We start from the raw sequence: 18,961 nt of genomic DNA on the forward strand, positions 1-18,961 counted from the left end.
ACACAGTGGTGCTGTCCAGTGAAGCATAATATGTTTAACATCTGAAAACATTAATGTTTTTACCTTATCCCCCCCATCTCCCCTCAACAGATGTGCGTAGAACAAGTGATATAAATTCTTAGTGAGTAATACAAATATCAAAGGAATTGCTTGGAATTTCAGGAAATTATTATTTTCTTTCTTGCTGATACTTCAGCTTAGCTTAGTTTAGCTTAGCTTAGTTTAGTTTCGCTTAACTAAGTTTAGTTTAGCTTAGTTTAGTTTAGCTTAGCTTAGCTTAGTTTAGTTTAGCTTAGTTTAGCTTAGCTTAGCAATGACTTGAAACAGGAATAATTCACTGAAGCGCTTCTAGTGTGTTGTTTTGATTGAATATATTTTCACAGCAATCTGGCTTACATTTCATTTCTTTGGATGTGGGGCAACTTTCTGTATTTTATCTTATTTTGTTTATGTGATTATACTTCATTTAGTTTTTACTGTATTTGTTTTATGTTTTTGCCTTTTGTGAAGTAATTTAACTGCCTTGGTATATGAAATGTGCTATACAAATAATCTGTATATTCCATTGACCTACAAGCAATCTTATATTGGTTTCTAAAGGGTCAAAGGTATCGATAAATAGCATTGACTTTAATGCGTCATTAAATGGTGATCCACTGTTTGATCAAGCATACACATGAGGCAGCAGTGAGTGATGTACAGTAAGTATAGGTGCCTGTATGGAGTAAATTAATCTTTATCTCTGATAAAACAGTTCTAGTGAGTGATGTGATCATGGATCTGAGTTTCTAGCCTTGGCTTAAATGATTCTGTCGAGATGAGGACAAATGGGAAGCTGTATGTATACATTATGTGTATGTATCTCAGTGTACACATGCACATACTCACACTCTAAATACATGTGCACTTTTATGCATGAAGTCCTGTCACATGGCTTGAGGGGCCTTCCTTCTTCCAGAGGTAAATGAAGCAGAGAAGCTCTGGCAGCCTCCGAAAGACAAGTTCATTTGTATCAGTTCATTCTGCCTTTAGAGAAAAACCAGCAACAAGATAGCAGGCAGAAAGAGAGAAATGATTGATGCTGAATAAACGACACCCCAAAAAAACAATTGGAAATAATATAATAATAATAATTTTAATAATTTTTATTAATAATAATAATTGGAATAAAAAGCCCTTCACACCCACTTTCAACAACTACAGCATGGTGCTTTAAAAAGGGCCAAAAACCAAGATCGATAGTGTTATTCTATCTGAAAAGTGTATGCCAAACCATGGTAGCTGAAAGTGATAGGGAGGGCATTAAGAATAATGCAGCTGCTAGCTATTAGCTTCCAGGGCAGACATTCAATTCATTATTACTTCCTCTGCTGGCCTCAAGCTGTTCCCGAAGGACCTTTTCACACTCTGGGATGATCCTAAACACCCTGCAAGCCGATTCCCTTCACTCCAACCATCCCCGGTCCGAGGGTCATTTTCAGTCTACCTTCTTGTCTTGTCTCACCGTTGACCAATCATCAGTACCCTCTATGGTGGATCTGTGGTAATGATGCCTCTTTTCTTGCCTTTTACACACAAGAATGAGGAGTAGCTGGATGAATTTACTAGGCTACTTAAGATACAGACATATTACGGAGATAAATAATGGAAAGCACCTGCTTCGGAAAGCCTGGGCAACTATGGCTAAAATGACCTTAATATACCAATGTATAACTTTGCACTGTGAAACTATATTCTGATTTATGATTGCATGTTTAAAATCACACATTGCCATAAATGAAAGGATTAAAACACTATATTTAATGATGTGGTACTCATGTAGGAGGGATGAGGAGCAGAGGAGCTGTGTTTCCTATGCTGCATTTGTTTGGGGTTGTATAGCAACAACTGCAGGGTGACTGACTCTGCCACTCTTGCGGGATATTGTTCTGCTGCCAAGTCCCTCCTGATTTGGCTGTAATTAACCAGGCTGAGCCTTGTTTGTGCATGTGGACAAGAATAGTAGTTGTTATTTGAACATTAATGGCTTTGTGTGTATGTGTGTGTTGTGTACAGCTCATAGTTCACCTTGGAACAGCGCCTCAGCAGCTGTGTGTCCTCTGGAGCGATGTTTATGTCAATACATCCTCCTGTAATCATGTTTTAGGATGTCCCTGACTCACAGTTTTCCAGGAAGAGACAAGTAATGTCTGTATCTGTCAACACATGTGCCAACTCACCTTTCACTGTAACGATTAGCTTTAAGCTGCTGCTGTTTCCCTTTCCTTTGTGTGAAAAAGTTTCAGATCGGAGGTTATGCACGTATACTCTGCCAAAAAGAAGAGAGTGATGGTCATAGCTGAAGAAAGTCTTTAATGATTTGACCTTGGTGTCTCTCCTTGCTAGGACAAAAGTTCACCTGCAAAATGAAGGAACAGCGAACAGTATACAGAGAACATGTGGAACCCATTTGCCATCCATTAAAAGTTGATTTATTCCAGTGCTACTACGTACATTATGCATCATGTGGCAGTGTACACAGAACAATGGTTGGGTTACATTTCTTCACTTTTTGGGGTTTTTATTCAGTAGAAGTGTGTTTTTATTCCTGCTCTATGAGGAAAGCCTACTTTTCAGGATAATTAAAAAGACTCTGGGATGCGTTTATCACTTTGACTCATCTACCATCATCAGAATAACATTATGAATGTCCCTCACTTCACTACAAAATACTGTGCATTTTTTATTTCCTAGTGGAGAAAAATTGGGTCACTATTAGATATTGGAATGGTGTTTTGGCAGGACTTTGTTGTTGACAGGATAAGGAGTGCAGAAGAAAACCAACCTTTACAACAGGGTAAAAAAACTGAACCTGATTGTACCTCCATTAGCAAAAAAAAAAGTGAAATTAATCAGATATAATATTTGTATAATATGTAATTTCCTTTCTAGATGTTTATTCTACTGCATATTTGCAACCTGCTGTGCGGGCTCCCGGCTACCTTCATCCCTGCGGCTCACCATTTGTCCCGTTTACTCGACATCTACAATGAGGTCACATTTACTAGACACCCACTCTTGCTCTTCACAACCCCGCTGGGCAAAAAAAAGAACGTCTGTCAGTAAAAATTAGCTACTATTCTCATCTTTCGCAATTTTTTCCCCAGCTAGTCTTGCCCCGCCTGATGAAGGATGAACTCCTTCACACTTTTACATCTCTTGGGACAACACTCCAGCATCTGTGATCCTTTCTGGTGTAGCTGAATATTACACACTGAGTGCAACATGAAACATGACCTGAGGGTTCCCCTGCTTCTTCCTGTTTAGTTTTTTTTTCTTTCAAACCCCTCAAAGGTATTTGTTGCTGGTCATTTGGGAAGCCTATTTGTGTTTGGGGGGTGACTGAAGTTGTTAATGATGACAGATGACAAATGCAATGATACATCTTCAATGCAATGATAAGGTGGAGACCTGTGACACAAAGGCAGGTAAGGTCAAAATCAAGCAGACAGTCTTTCGTTAGCCATCCTGACTCAATGGATGACACTGACTGAAACAGTCTATGCATAATCTAAACAGAGACTGTTATGGCATAATATATCCTTTTATACTGGGAGGGTGGAGTGTAGCACTGTAAGAGAAGTGGCTGGAGGTGGGGGCAGTAAAGAGTCATGCTTCATCAACTCAAGTTGAAAGGAAAAAAGCTAATATTCATGCTTGATTAAGATCCACTCATAGCAACCTGAATGTGTTCTTAAATGAAGTGCTCTTCGGCCTGTCCAGAGCCTGTTGGAGAATGACCTCGCTTACAGGGTTTAGACATTGCCCCAATTCAAATCATAGCATCTTGGAAATAATTAAGTTCCGGCAAAATATATGATCCTATTTATATATTAGGGGTTTTAAAAGATGCTGTTTTAGTTCCAACATCTTTTTTCGTATGAGAGTTATCTACCATTCAAACTACTTTAGGACAGCATGCTAGCCCGCTAACCCGCTGACTTCCTGATCTGCCTTTTATATGTTCTCTGGAAAAAATAGCTTTAAACATCCTCGATATTTCTCTTCAAAAAGTAACTTACAACTCTAAAAAGCATCATTCACCGTGCCGTTCAAATTTAGAATGTTTTAAATCCTCTATCACAGTCAATTTGTAATAATGTCTTTTAAAAAGACACCACACTGGGGGCCTAATACTGTAATGTTAAAGGAATAGTTTGATAATTTGGAAAATAAGCTTATTCACTTGAGTGCTCAGAGTTAGATGAAATGATTGACAGCACTCCTTCGGTAAATAAGAAGCTACCAACAGCAGTCACTAGGTAATTTTAGAATTAAAACATTTACCATGGCAACCAGCAGAGACTATTTTGTTTCAGTTTTCTGTAGGGATTAAACAACCAAGATCAATGTATTGATTTTAGAAAGAGCTAGGCAAACTGTTCCCCTTGTTTCTAGTCTTGACCCCAAGCTAAGCTTAGCTAAGTTAAGCTAACCAGCTTCTAGCAGTAGCTTCATATTTACACTATTGTATCAATCTTTGCATCAAACACTTGGCTAGAAAATTGATGTATTTCCCAATACTATTACTTTAAATTTGCAGAGGGACCCATTCATCCAAGTTTCTTCAGCACTTTTATTTGTATCCTTTTATAATAGTGATGAATTCTTCACCTCATATTTTAAACAGGGAATGCATTTCAGAATCACATTACTGCAACTCTCTAGCTTCTGCAACTCTTAAAACCCTAGGTATCCTAGTAAAAAAGTTTTAGTAGAAAAAAGGAAAGAAAGGCAACCCAAACAAAATTAAACGTAATAAAAGTCAAAATAAAATCATCAAGCCATCCGAGGAAGAATGTGATCCACTGCCATTTTTTCACATACCCATGCATACCAGTGATGTCTGCCTGTGTGGCCACACATACCGGCAGACCTCAAGCCATGCCATTAACTGAAGACCACAGGAAGCTCTAATTAGTGGTGGTTAGAAAGGTAGTCTACTACATATTTCATCGTTGTGTGTATGAGTGTGCACTATTGAGCTAAAAGTGAACTCTGACAAACACACTCAAAAATATTCACTCAGAATGTCTCCCTTTTGCTTTAGTCTCTGAACTTCATCCTAACCCACGGTGTTAGTAGAAATAGAAATAAAAAAATTCAAACATTTAGAGTTGCTGTGTAATGGAGGCAATGTTATGCATTACGTTAAGACATTTTCTTTAAATTTTTGGAGGAATGTATCTGAAAAAGGAATGCAATGCTGTATTCAGACTGTTAACATCGTAAAAAAGCTCTGAAATTAGTAATTAAATAACCCTCTACTATTTATACATTCAGGCACTGAAAAATCACATGTCAATATGTAACTAAAAAAGATAGTCGCTCTCATTTTCCCTTGGTAAGAACAAGGAAGCTGAAACCTTTAAGTTGGCAACTGTGTAAATTTTCCTACCCAGTAGTAATGCCATATGCATCCCCTTTGCTCTTCTTTTGTGTGACAGTTTCCCCTCCCCCTTAAGTGCATTTTCAAACACTGACCTGAAGCCAGAGCTTTCGAAGCCTTATCTAAAGCTTTCACCCTACATGGGAAAGACACAAGTCTTTTGAAAGGGAAATCCAATGGTTTGTCACAGGACAAACAGATAGACGGACGGATGGGTGGTCGGATGTCCTCCATGGCCTCAGAGGGCCAGTAAGTGAGCCGAGGCTCTCGTCTCCATAGACCAACTTCCCCACTTGTGGTTAAGGACTCTCCGGTGTGATAGCCAGCTCTCACCCCAGCGACCCTGAACTCATTCATTTTTTAACTATACAAGGGCTTTTACAAAAAAGCTAACTTGAACAGCCATACAATGGCTAAAACATAAACCATATCTCTACTTTATCTCGGTTTTTCAGTCATTTTTAAATTTTTTTCTTTCTCTTTTTCTTTTTTTGGATGCATTTGTGTTTTTTCTCGATTGAAGTCTTTGTTTGCTTTTCTTTGTTCTTTTGGAGTAGCTCTGATCCAGTCCTGTGCTGAGTCGCCCAGTCACAGAGGAATTGGTATTTGGATTTGATATGGGGAGGAAGGGGAGAGAAGATGGATGGGCGGGAGAGAATAAGGGCAAGGAACGGGTCAGAGGTCAAGATATGGGTTCATTATCAGTCCAGACATGGACTCGCCAGCGGTTACAGGGACGGCTTTGGATAGGAGTGAGGTGGCGAGTTGGTTTTTGAAAGGTGAGACCCGACGGTTTGTCAAGGTTATCCGCTATCAGAGGATGTGTGTGGTGCTGTGGAGGGAGAGCGCCGCCTTCGGGCGGTGGAAGTCCACGATCGCTCAGAGCGTTCAGAGCGCTCAGAGGCTAGTGAGGCGGGCCGAAAGCGGTGAACAAAGCCATCCAGGAAGTCCTGCTGCTGCTGGGTTATGGCTTGGGAGATGAGGCAGGGCAGCGCCTGCAGGCTGCCCGTCACCGAGTCCAGCTTGTCCTCCAATGTGCCGATGCGCTTGTCCAGCTCCTCACTGCGCTCCTGCAGCTCTGACACCAGGTCATACATCACATTCTGGGTCTAATGAAGGAGAGAAAGTAAATGTGTTTGGTGAGGTGCAGGAACAGGACAGAGACAGAGAGGGGAAGAAGAGGAGCGCCGCGCAAAAGAGGAAGATAAAAACACAACATATTTGACAACTTAATAAACACAGGGAAAGATGCAACACATTTAATGTACACCCCTTTCTCTCCTGAATAAGCTCATATGTTCATTTCTTAAGCACAAAAAAACCTGATAAAATAATGGATTGACTCGTCTCATTCCCAGTAAACAAGTATGTCTTTATTTTGTCTTTTCAGCCATGTCACGTTAAAATTAGGGACGTGACAGCCTACACTTGAAGCACGTTAGTAGCTCAATGTTAGGGTGGCTACTTAGTCTCTCTTTCAAATCTTAAATAAGAGTTGGTGATTGTTGAACCAGAAAAAATACAAAAATGTTAGTTTCATTCAGTTTTATAACGATGGATGAGGTGTTTATTATATTAAGCAGCAAATTAATATACTTTTTGTCAATGGAGTCGGGTGACTTTAAGGAAATTATATTACTTGTATGTTCATCAAATTATAATAATTGCCCAAATGTCTGTTGGTTTAATATTCACTTTAGTGTGTATCACATAGAATCACGCCAGAATTTGATTGTGACCACCCGGGTAATGTTTTCCTCACTGCAACTGGAAGGGGAGCTGACGAATACCTGCGACTGCTAATAATTGCTGATTGTAACCTTTCCCACTGTAGACAAAAGCCAGATGTTAGTGGGTGTTACTGGGTATTTTTCCCAGGGAAAAATGGGCTTGACAGGTTGTGCAGTATGTGGACATTGGCTGGGAAAAAGCCTTTCATGTCTTAAATTACATAAGTAGCCAGTCTAAATATGACTTACTCAGTCTGAAGAGGAAGGAATAATGACAGGAAGCAGTGTGAAGGGTAGCTGTATACTTTCAGCAAGTCAGCATTGATTTTATCTTCCCACCGTTTCCCTACCAGCTTCTCCAATCCATTTATAGCCGGAGAAGGCCTTTAATGCTTTATGTATGCGCTTGACACAAATCATTCATATAATGAAAAGCGTCTCTATTATTTAGGCACTTATTGTTCGACAGTGGATGCAATGGGGCCAGGGTTGGTTAACGTATGTGCTATCTGCATGTTATTATTCTACTCAGACTATGCCAATATTATATGATATCAAAACTATATAAAGCCTATAAATGTGTATTCTTTATCACAAATTAATTTCCATGTGGCATACAATTTAATGGTCCCCAGTTAAGAGTGTGAAGGCCTTTCACAGACAAAGTAAGTGATTTCTGACTTGTGTTTAAGCCAGAAATCAAAGGGTTACTTCACCATAGGGCTTAACAAAGAGTCATTGAGCCATTAAACTACTGTAGGGTGAACAGAGATGGATCTGACCGTTGAGCAGAGTAAGGGCAAGTAAACACACATTAAAGGAGTTGGCCTTAGAACCTTCTAAAATACACACTGGAGTGCAAATGCCATTCACATCAAATGAGGCTGCAGTCAGGCACCTCCCTTTGAACCCCCTCTCTGCTCTGGTGGGTCAGCTGATGCCTCTACAGTAAAACAGAAGCTACCCCGGCTGCATTCAACCTCCTACAGACACATACTGACCACAGTGTTGGGTTAGGATCATGATTCTCAAACTCCTCAAACAGCCAGAAGATAGATTTTTGGGCAAGACGAATTTTACAGCCTACGACGAGTGCATTTTATTATAAAATGTGTATATTTACAGGGACTGTTGCAAAAACTAAGGAGCTTACCAACTTTAGATTTTCAAACAAAAAGAGGTTTGCAAAAAATGAAACGCAATTAAAGATTTGTGGAGTTATATTTCAGTCTTTTTTTTTTTTTTTTTGTCCAAGAGATACTGATTTGAAACCGTTGCTACGAAAAGTTATGGCATTTCCTGTTTCTGCCAGAGAGAGGGGAGTTTGTTTCAAAGCCTGCCTCTGTATTTACACCCTCCATCTGGTAGAAGGGAGCCTTGTTTAGCAGCAAAATATCTCTGTTGGCATTTAACAGCTCAGTTTGTGGTCAGAAAAGGCACTCAGACAGCGTACACTTAAACTGTTAAGAGGTTTTTATAGTAAGCCTTTCTTTTAGGTGGCTAAAATATGTTTTGCTGCTGCCCCCGAGCACTGCTGAGCTTCAATGCTATAACTCTAGTCTGCTTCTCTAAACTGGGGGCATGCCATTAAGTGCAGGGCAGATTGTTCACTTGGTTAAACACACTCTTTTTGTATAAAAGTAGTCATGTAATTACTGACTAAACTAAACTAAAAATATTGATTCTAGCCACTTAAAAAAGTTACATCCAAAGGCAGACTTACCTTTGCGAGGTCCACCAAGGTGTTGGCCTGATCATTGAGTTTCCGCTGCTCCATCTTCACACTGCGCAGTCTTGTAAAGGCAAAGGGAGGTGGGAACAGGAAGAAGAGGGAAGAAGGAGGTGGAGAAAGGAGAAAGAGGAGGATGCAAAGAAAAGGAGTTGTGGGGAATAACGGAATAGATAGTAGAGAGAGACAGATTGTTTGGGGGGGATGAGGGGAAGAGAGGGCCAGTAGGGAAGAGGAAGGAGGAACACATTTTTTATCAGGCGTGCTCTCTGGATGATGACATTGAAAATAGAGAGGATTGCCTGCATGCATCTTAAATATATGTACTTCACTGTATTTATACATATATAAAGATATGTATATATATACACAAGCATTCCTGGTCTTGGTCAATGCAATACCAACCAAAACATGCAAAATTACGGAAGCATACTACACTGACTTGATAAAAAAGATAAAGACCACCAAGTTAATCGGTTTAACAAGGTACACATTTTCATCTTAAACTTTTAAATATTGAGAAATGATCCAGTTATCAATAAAAACCTTTAATTTAAATCACAAAGGTAAACTACCATTGGAAAACATGATGGATTATTCTTTTGTTAGCAAGAATGAAATATGCTTCCATACAAGAAAATCCCAAAATCAGTTGGAAATCAAAACATTCTCATCTTTTTCACCCAAAAGTAAGACATTGAAAAAGGAAAAAGATGACATGCCCCTTGTCAGTGCTACACACAGCTCAGTGGTAGGACTTCATATATACACACTGGTCATTCAGTAAGCGTGCAGTGACTGTGAGTGACTTTGTGCACAATGAAATGCCAGTCTCTCGGTGTGTGTTTGTGTACATGGGTTGATGTGTGTATGTGTGTCGATGCCACACATAAAAGATGGAGCTGGCAAAAAACAAAACTCTCTAATGACACTGCTTAATATACGCCAACATTGACATTTCAAATAACTTGTGGAGTGATACATCGGACATGTTTTGTGATGCTTTCTACATTGTGTCTCTTTATCTCTAATCAAATACATTACGGCCCCATAAGAACTGTTAGCGCTGATGCGGATAATGTGTCATTGTTAGCGGTGGCATCACACAGCCATCATTTGGACGTGAGTGAGGAAGAATTTCCCTGTTCGGCAAATTATGAGACAGGATGACATTCAAGGGCATTTATTCATGTGCAAATCAGTATTTCAGAGCAGAGTGACACTGCTCGCTAAGGGCTCTATCTCTGTGGGAAGCCGTTTCAGCTTGTGTGTGTTTGTTTGCTGCACTTTGTTTTCTCTCATGGATGTCGAGGAATAGGGGCTAAAAGTTAAAAGCACTGCTTATCAGTGTAATGCATTAAGAGTACAATTTGATTCCATAAAACAACAACCTATGTGGTGTGCCTCGTCTTTTTGTGCTGTATCATCAATGTCTTGAAAACCTTGGCATTTTATGTCAAATAAGAAAGGAAAGTTAAAGGGGCCCTATTATGCTAATTTTGTCTTCATTTTAGTATTTTTTGTCTCTACTGTGACATGTTTACATGCTTTAATGTTCAAAAAGCTCTTTATTTTTTCGTCCTGCCTGCACCTTTTTTCACCCCCTGTCTCAAGCCAGAACCCAGTTTGCTCTGATTGGTTACCTTAGAGATATCCAACACCTTAATCTATCACGTAAAATGTGTTGGAGCGTTAGCCAATAGCTATGTCACTAAATCCAGGAAGTAGACAAAGGAGTCCAATCGAGGCGTTTCAAGCAGGGGGGAGTGTGTAGGAGAGAAACTCCCTCTGGAGGGAACTTTGGGATTTTAACCTATGCAGACCATTTACATGCACACAAACCTATATAACACACTATAGGAAAGGGCCTCACTATTATTATTAAATCAGCAAACATAAGAACCTAACTCAAAACGATGTTATATGACAGGGTGTGATTTTGTCAGTGTGTTCATGTTCATGTCACCACAAAACCATCAGTTGTGTAGGATGAGTTCTGTTGATGCAGGTTAATATAGCCTCCAGAGCAGCTATATTAATCATGGGCAACATTGTACAGTACACCGTAGATGATTATGAACCGCTGACCAACAAAGCTCCAAGCTCATTCTGTGCAAGATGTTTCTTTCTTTCACACGTTCTCTCCAGACAATCCTCCACTATCGACACCGGTGGCAAAATGTTGATGCTTTTTTTTCATTCCATTCAAAAGGGAAGATGGGAGGGAGAGGGAAGTAAATGGAACACTAAAGTAAAGAAAAAAAACTAAAACAATTCAGCATCTTTTTCTTTTTTTTGGTAGCAAATGCTTTTCTTCATGCATGTCAAACGCAAACATGGAGAGAGGAGGAGGATGTTGAGGAAACAGTAGGAGGAGGATACATAGAAGACTCAACTTACTTCTGAGCTCTGCAGTGATAGAGCAAAACAAAGACAGAACACAGTACAGAGTTTTAACCCCACGACATTCACGAAACGAGTGAAACCATTACACTTCTCACTGTAAGCACAGGGTAAAAGGGGGTTGGAGGGAGAGGGAGACGGGGAGGGGGATAGGAAGGACCATTACACTAGATTGCAGTGTGTGGATTGGTGTGTAAGAGTTAACATGTGTGTGAGCAACACAATCAAAGGAAATTGTACGCTAATATTGTTATCAGCTATGACTACAGCTCACAGGTTTATAAGCAACACAACTATTAATAACACAGTGTAAATGTTATCTTCCACAAATCACATCTTAAGAACTATTGTTCACTGAAATACTGTAGTCTTTTGGGGCATGCTGAGTGATTCCCCTCGGTCGCTCTTGGTGAAAAATTGATATTACTGTCAAACATTTTACAACACATTAGATTACACAAAGCAAATGCAGAGCAGGACTTACTGGTGAATGGCTTGGAGAAACTTGCGCTGGTGTTTCCGCACCTTGGCGTGATCTATCTTCTTGACCAACTTTGTGTGTTTGTAGATGAGCCATGTTTCCCTGAGTACATTGGCAGCTGTGTTCTTTACCTGAGGAGCAATGTTGAGAAAGACATACGATGTACAGTAGCTCCATGTTTAGAAATTCAGATTTGAAACTCAGGAATACATAATAAATAGTAAGAAATAGCTCAACTTAAACCTGAGTTAAAAGCTATGTATTTATTACAAATTAACCAGAGTTACAAGGAATACAAATCTAGGAGAAGAAACATCAACATAAAACTACAGGGTAAATAGTAATAAAAGGTTATTAAACTGCTCCTATTCAGGAGGGATTTGACCTTTAAAAAAATGTGACAGTTGATGTTCCTTAATTAGAACTTTACATTTTTACTATGTTAGACATTAAGATTAGTATCAACACAGGAGATTTGAATTGTATAAGGAGGATAAAGTGTATACCAGGGGTCCCTATACAGGGGGTCAGCACCCTAAAGGGATCTCAAGATAAATACAAAAAGTCACAGGATAATTAGCAGAATAAGAGACGGAAAAAAAGTCTACTTTTTTTCAACCTTCAGAATTGTTTATTTTCTTTTGTATTTTGACAGTGTTTTTAATTTGACCTCTGAAAAGGGTTTGAAAAACTTTACTTCTGTAGAACTCTGCGTCTGGTGTGTGGATCTAAATATACATGCCTGCAGATCTAATTTTAGTCTAGCTTTTTAGTCCTCTAAAATACATTGACAGTCCTAAATTAAATGGAAAAAACCCATCATTATTTAACCCAAATAACTTGAATGCAGTGGCATGCTGTGACTCACTCGTTTGCAGAGTTGTGTGTCCATCATGAAGTTGTGGACGTGTTTCTCAGCCTTGGTCAGCTCCAGCTTCCTGGCTACCACTGCAACCACCAGTGCAGTGCAACCAGCTCCCTGTTGCACAAAGACACATACAAACAAACACAGCAACATTGTGTTTGTGAGCTTTTTAAAATGTATCTTCACTACATTGATAAAGAAAAGAAATTACCAATTAGGAAACATGACAAAGCAGTCATTAAAGGTATTTAACAATGAAGTTACATTTGGTAATGTGCTTAAATCTCTACTGAAACACAAGCTTAAAGAACAGTGAAACTGAGCTTTTGTTTTTATTTAAGCCACTGTTTGAGTTGGCAAAAAAACTCACAATAACTTTGTTGTTATAACATTTTTGGACAGAAATTGATGGTATTCAGCAGGACAAAATATATCTGATGTAAAATAGGCTGTCTAAAAATAATTGTACTTTGTAATAAAAACAAGTATGCAGGTGATTGTAAATCACTCAAGCTACAGTACTACTTAATCATATTTGATCTTCCAATATTTATCAACTCAACTCAATATTTGAGTATTTCTGCACAGGTAGACTTATTTAGTTATCTCAAAGTTGTGTTGCTTGTGCAGTAAACTAAAATAAATGAAACGTTGCCTTTAAATGTATTACGCCAACAGATTACACATAACTGTATATGGTTAGTTGCAAGCAATAATATTGAATTTAAATAAAAAATATTACATTCAACTTAATATTACTGCTTTTTACTAACCTAATACAGAGTGTGGCTTGCAGTCAGTTATCAAATGTTCCTGTGAGAGTGTTGGATATTTATGTCTGAAGAAGAGAGGAACCTACCATAATCCCTGTAAGCAGACACACACCTTTCCCACAGTACGTGTGTGGTACCATGTCACCGTAGCCGATGGAGAGGAAGGTAATCGAGATGAGCCACATGGCTCCCAGGAAGTTACTGGTCACTTCCTGTTTGTCATGATACCTGAAGTGATGAAGATAAGCAGAATCGGGATACAAAAAGTTAATAAAACCACACACAGTTTCTTGAAAGTGAGCATGCTGGAGAATGATGTGGTGCTGTGTGAACCAAACAGGGATGGTGGGTGGAGGGGGTGAAGATTGAGAAAGAGGTTGAGGAGGAGGTCAAAAAATCCTGGTGCAAGGTGTTACACCTGTTTTGTAAAAGCCTAGAGTTTAAAAAATGTCCATTCTGTGTAAAAAAAAAAAAAAAAAAAGAGGAAATGAGATCCAATGGATTTGCAGGATATTTCTTTGAGTAATTAAGAAATTTGAAAAGAGAAACATGTTTGATGGGTAAAAAACTTAAACTGACAGTTTGGGCAAACAAAGAAAAAGTTTGTTGAGAGAGCATGTTTCATTTTCAGTGTCTGTCAATTTGAAAATAATAACCATTTGCTGAGAGGAATGATATGAAGGAGCATTCAAAAATGAGTTTGAGGCCAAATCACTTACTCTTGTCGTACATTTGCATAGAAATGACAATTTTAGACAACATCTTTCAGATGACAAAGAGACGGGCCATGTCGCTGTGAGTGACTGGATAAAGAGCACCGCAGGTCAGACGGGATTTGAATGTGACAACTCAACAAATGTAATGTCAGAGCAACCAAAAATGCACATAGAGCTGCATTAAATCAAACCAACAATTGGCTTATTGGTCACGGTTTGCTGCAAATCTCCCTCCAAAGAGTTTACACTGCCCGAAAAAAAAGGTTTAACAATGCAAATCATCACTTCAAACATGTTGTTTGCTGAAAATAGCTGACAGCGATGCTTGAATTGTCAGTCCAAAGGCCCACAGTGCATATGCAAAGATATTTCTGTAGAATAAACACACACTGTATAAAGCTGGATTGATGATTACAGTCCCATACCTTTTGCAGCAAGACAAAAGTCCATCTGGCTCATCCACCCCTCATTCAACTCGTCTAATTATTCCCAATGGGCTGTCTAGGAGGAGATTACATAAGATTTAATTTTTGAGTTAAAATCAAATCTTCATTAAACACTTTAAGACAACATCTCGCCACCATCCTTCTGACAGGACAACTGAGATGGAGTCTAATTTCTTGGGATTTTGTTGAAGCTTTTCTAAAGGAGATTCTGATAGAGCCAATCATGAATTGCTAACATCAAACTACCCAGCGGTGTATCAGCATGTGGACTCAAAATGGCCGGAACCATCACCTCTAATTAGAGATTGGAGTACTTTACGCTGAGTTCCTTAGGTTTTCTTTTCCAAACGAAGACAAATGCCAGATCCTCTTTCTCCTCCAAGACATCCTATTGTTAGCACATATCAAATATGAACTAATCATGCCTTCTGTAGGTTTTTTAACTCCCTCTATCACAGGTGTCTTTTCATGCTCAAAGTCAGGAAAACAAACAATGTGTGAGCATCTTTTCTCCCCTCCAAAATGACAAAAAGTGTGCGGTTTGTGGGATTCAAGCTTCCTAAATGACATGCAGAGAAGCAGTCTGTGCAATACCATGCAGGAATAAAAAAGATGTCTGCATCCTGCATGCTTCAAAACCAGTATATTGAGAGCAGGGGAGGGAAAAACATAGGGTCCACTTAGAGATAGAAAAACAACCTCTGACAAATACTGCAGTATCACCGGGTGGAGGGGATTGTACTGCTTTGTGAACAGGGGTTCATTTGTAAACAGTGGTGTCGGATCAGATGAGTAACAAGGGAAGAAGCTCATTGAATTTGACACCCCTGTCTCTTTTACCTGCATCCCAACACTTCGCCAGCTGCCCTTTGATAGCTGCCAGGGGGCTAAACTTGATCAGCTAGCTAAATATTGTAATTACAAGTGACTAGTATGTTAATTTCATTCATCTTGTCATCAAGGGAAGCAGAGAGTGAGTCATGTCTTAGAGGCTAGCAGGAACGTGCCATATAGTAGTTAACAATGCATTATAGTGCATTATATTTTCTCTGTTGTGAATATACCTACATAAATAAGCTTTGACTAAAAAGCAGAAGGCATCGTTTTAGATTTTTTAAAGCAATACAACTTTTTTTGTTTAGACTGTAGGGTTTCATAATTGTGGAAATACATTTCCAACGCGCATATCTCAATTATTCTCGACTCAGGAAAAACAAGAGCAGAAACAGCCGTAAGCGAAGAGAGACAGAGGCTGAATAGGGAGCTGATCGATAGCGTTTTAAGGCTCTCAATATACTGTGTCAAGTTTTGGAATAGCATGGAGAAGAGCTGGCACCACTTTCAACCTGTTCTAGGACAAGAGGTATATCGTGTCTATAGCAGACAGTTTTATCCCCCACTGGTAAATTCTCCCTGACAGACACTCTGCAGCGAAAGCATTAAACCAAAATCACTTACTCAAATATTTCAGAGATGATGTTGTTTATCCACTACTGTACATAAAATAATGTGATTTACTTCCGAATGAGCTAGGAAACTTTGCGTCTGTGGTGGGTTAGAGGAGGGAGTAGCGCAAGGTTCACATGACATGAGAGAAACCTATCAAACTACAAGGGGCCACAATAATAACAAAACTCTCATCCATGTCTTCAAAGTATCACCAATGTATCAACTAGTCTCTCACTCAGTGTTGCTGTGCACTTATATATGATTTTAAATTCATTTAACCGCCATTGTGTGACGATGAGCTCATGATGCATAGTTCTGAGAAAATACAGGGGCCAAAGTCAATCAAACACAACCTCTGAACAAACACTGATGATGGATCAAATGAGAAAAACACACATTCACACCTTTGAAAGGAATATTTGACTTAAAAACTAACTAAATAAATATGTTTCACCCTCAATGCTTTCATTCAAAGGGATAACCTTAAAGGTTAAAATGTCATTTTGGTGTTGTTTTTTTATATTGTTCTGGAGTACTTCACATACATCCGACTGTGAGACTGTCATGACACACTGCCTTAATATGAGAAGAGAAGAAGAGTTTGAGGTGTCACAAATTAAAATGTCCCTTCCCTAAAATAAACATCTGTTAGAGAGACCAATATGCAAAACCGGATTCTACTGTATATCTATGTTTAAAACTTCCTTTACAACAGCATGCCCTCTTTTCTTCGGTCTCTACTTTCCTCTGCCAGTCGTCTGCCACAGCAAAGAAAACAACTTCAACGTTCGAAGGCCGCTGCTTAACATTCCTCAGCTATCGCCTGAGTACAATAACAGCACTTCACCTCTTCTCCTTGCATTTTGGTTTCACATCAACAAAAACAAATTAAAACAATTTTTCAATGAGTGCAAGTCTTGTTGAAATAAATCAATTTGAGCGCTGCCTGAGATTACTCGGGGACAAATATGTTGGGATGCTCCTCGGGGAGTGTTTTAGTAAACATGAGCAGATTAAACGTAAAGTGATGATGACCTAATTAAAAAACTGCAAAACCTAACGGTAATTTTACAGCGCAGCCAATATGCAAAGCAAAAAAAAACAAGCAAGCAGCAGCAAAATCAAAGCAAACTGTAGTGATGTTATGATAAATGCATTTTAAAGTTTTCAAGTAAAAGAAAAAGCCCAACTTAGTAAAACTAAACTAAGTCAATAGAAGTTTCAGCAAAATATATTGTTGTTAATGTTTAAACTGCAGAACATACAAAGCTTGGGATTTTAGCATAAGTTCTGATGGCAATGTCTGTCTGTCTATCTTTTAAAATACATCTTCTTGAAGGGATTCACACTTTTATTGTGCAGGCATTCAGGATCCCCAGAGAAGTAATCTTAATAACTTTGCTGATGTTCCAACTGTTCCTTTAGTGCCACTATGGTTTTAATGAGAATGCCTGGGCAACTGTTGGAGGGATTGCCATGAAATTTAGAACACAAATTGATGTAATGCATATGATGAATCGCTATAACTTTGGTAACTTTGTTTCTAGCAACTTCATCCAGTCAAATCACTTTGGATTTACTTAAAGGTCCTCTATTATGCAAAATGCACTTTTTGCTGTCTTTTATACATAAATATGTGTCCCCGGTGTGTAAGGAGACTCACAAAGTGTCAGAAAATACAACCCTCTCTCTTTTCCTCCTTACCCACATCTCTAAAAACGGGGGTACAAACGAGCTGATCCAGATTTGCTTCGGTTATGACGTCATTTCGGAAATGTGGGCTGGCTTTACATGAATGCTTGGCAACGTCCAAAACGCATGAAACAACCCATCCCATCGTCCGCAATATACAGTCGCGAGCTGAATCCCCTCGAGCAGCTCTGTGTGTCTGTGTATTCAGCAGGATGTCTGCAGGAGGGACTTAGAGTTGTTGTATATATGATACATAAAATGTCACTGTTCTAACGTTTAGCGAGTTCCTCCATTAGAAACTTCTCTCTTCAGAGAGAGATCATGCATGCCCTCCAAAGGGGCGTGGCCAGCTTCACCTCAGTTTAGCTCATATTTAAAGCTACAGTCACAGAATCAGCACTTCAGGAACAGGGCTGAATTAGAGGGGGATGAGGCATGCTACAATGCGTGATCTGTTTGGTATTTTGAGCAAAACACTTCACAGACATGTTTTGTATAGATATTGCCCTATAATATATTGTTGAAATATAGCATAATAGGAGACCTTTAATATCCACAAAACCAAGGACAGTCCCAATAATTTGTATTTACTGCTCGTTAGCAAATGTCAGCATGTTAAACTAAGAGGGTCAACATGGTTAACATTATACCTGCCAAACATTAGCATTATCATTGTCACTTTTAGCATGCAGACTTTAGCATTTAGCTCAAAGCACCACTTTGTGAAGTATTCCAGGTTTTACACACATTTGAACTCTTTCTGTGTTGGCTGTAAAGTACAGTGGGGCAAAAAAGTATTTAGTCAGCCACCAATTGTGCAAGTTCTCCCATTTAAAAAGATGAGAGATGCCTGTAATTTTTATCATAGGTATACCTCAACTATGAGAGACAAAATGAGAAAAAAAATCCCGAAAATCACATCGTAGGATTTTTAATGAATGAATTGGTAAATTCCTTGGTAAAATAAGTATTTGGTCACCTACAAACAAGCAAGATTTCTGGCTCTCACAGACCTGTAACTTCTTCTTTAAGAGGCTCCTCTGTCCTCCACTCGTTACCTGTATTAATGGCACCTTTTTGAACTCGTTATCAGTATAAAAGACACCTGTCCACAACCTCAAACAGTCATACTCCAAACTCCACTATGGCCAAGACCAAAGAGCTGTCAAAGGAGACCAGAGACAAAATTGTAGACCTGCACCAGGCTGGGAAAACTGAATCTGCAATAGGTAAGCAGCTTGGTGTGAAG

General features: G+C 39.1%; 1 protein-coding gene across 1 annotated transcript in view; it reads right to left on the minus strand.

Annotated features, from left to right (window-relative positions):
• Positions 1 to 2,332: 2,332 nt before the first annotated feature.
• kcnn1a (potassium intermediate/small conductance calcium-activated channel, subfamily N, member 1a) overlaps positions 2,333 to 18,961 on the minus strand; it is a 48,938-nt gene continuing 32,309 nt past the window's right edge. The window contains exons 6-11 of the mRNA XM_063886647.1: positions 13,496 to 13,637; positions 12,640 to 12,750; positions 11,775 to 11,902; positions 11,288 to 11,296; positions 8,882 to 8,951; positions 2,333 to 6,537 (exon numbers count right to left, since the gene is read on the minus strand). Coding sequence (XP_063742717.1) covers positions 6,232 to 6,537; positions 8,882 to 8,951; positions 11,288 to 11,296; positions 11,775 to 11,902; positions 12,640 to 12,750; positions 13,496 to 13,637 — 766 coding nt within the window. The 3' untranslated portion in view covers positions 2,333 to 6,231. The remainder of the gene's footprint in view (positions 6,538 to 8,881; positions 8,952 to 11,287; positions 11,297 to 11,774; positions 11,903 to 12,639; positions 12,751 to 13,495; positions 13,638 to 18,961) is intronic.

The sequence above is a fragment of the Eleginops maclovinus genome, chromosome 6, assembly GCF_036324505.1.
Source record: "Eleginops maclovinus isolate JMC-PN-2008 ecotype Puerto Natales chromosome 6, JC_Emac_rtc_rv5, whole genome shotgun sequence".
In the NCBI taxonomy this organism is placed as follows: domain Eukaryota; kingdom Metazoa; phylum Chordata; class Actinopteri; order Perciformes; family Eleginopidae; genus Eleginops; species Eleginops maclovinus.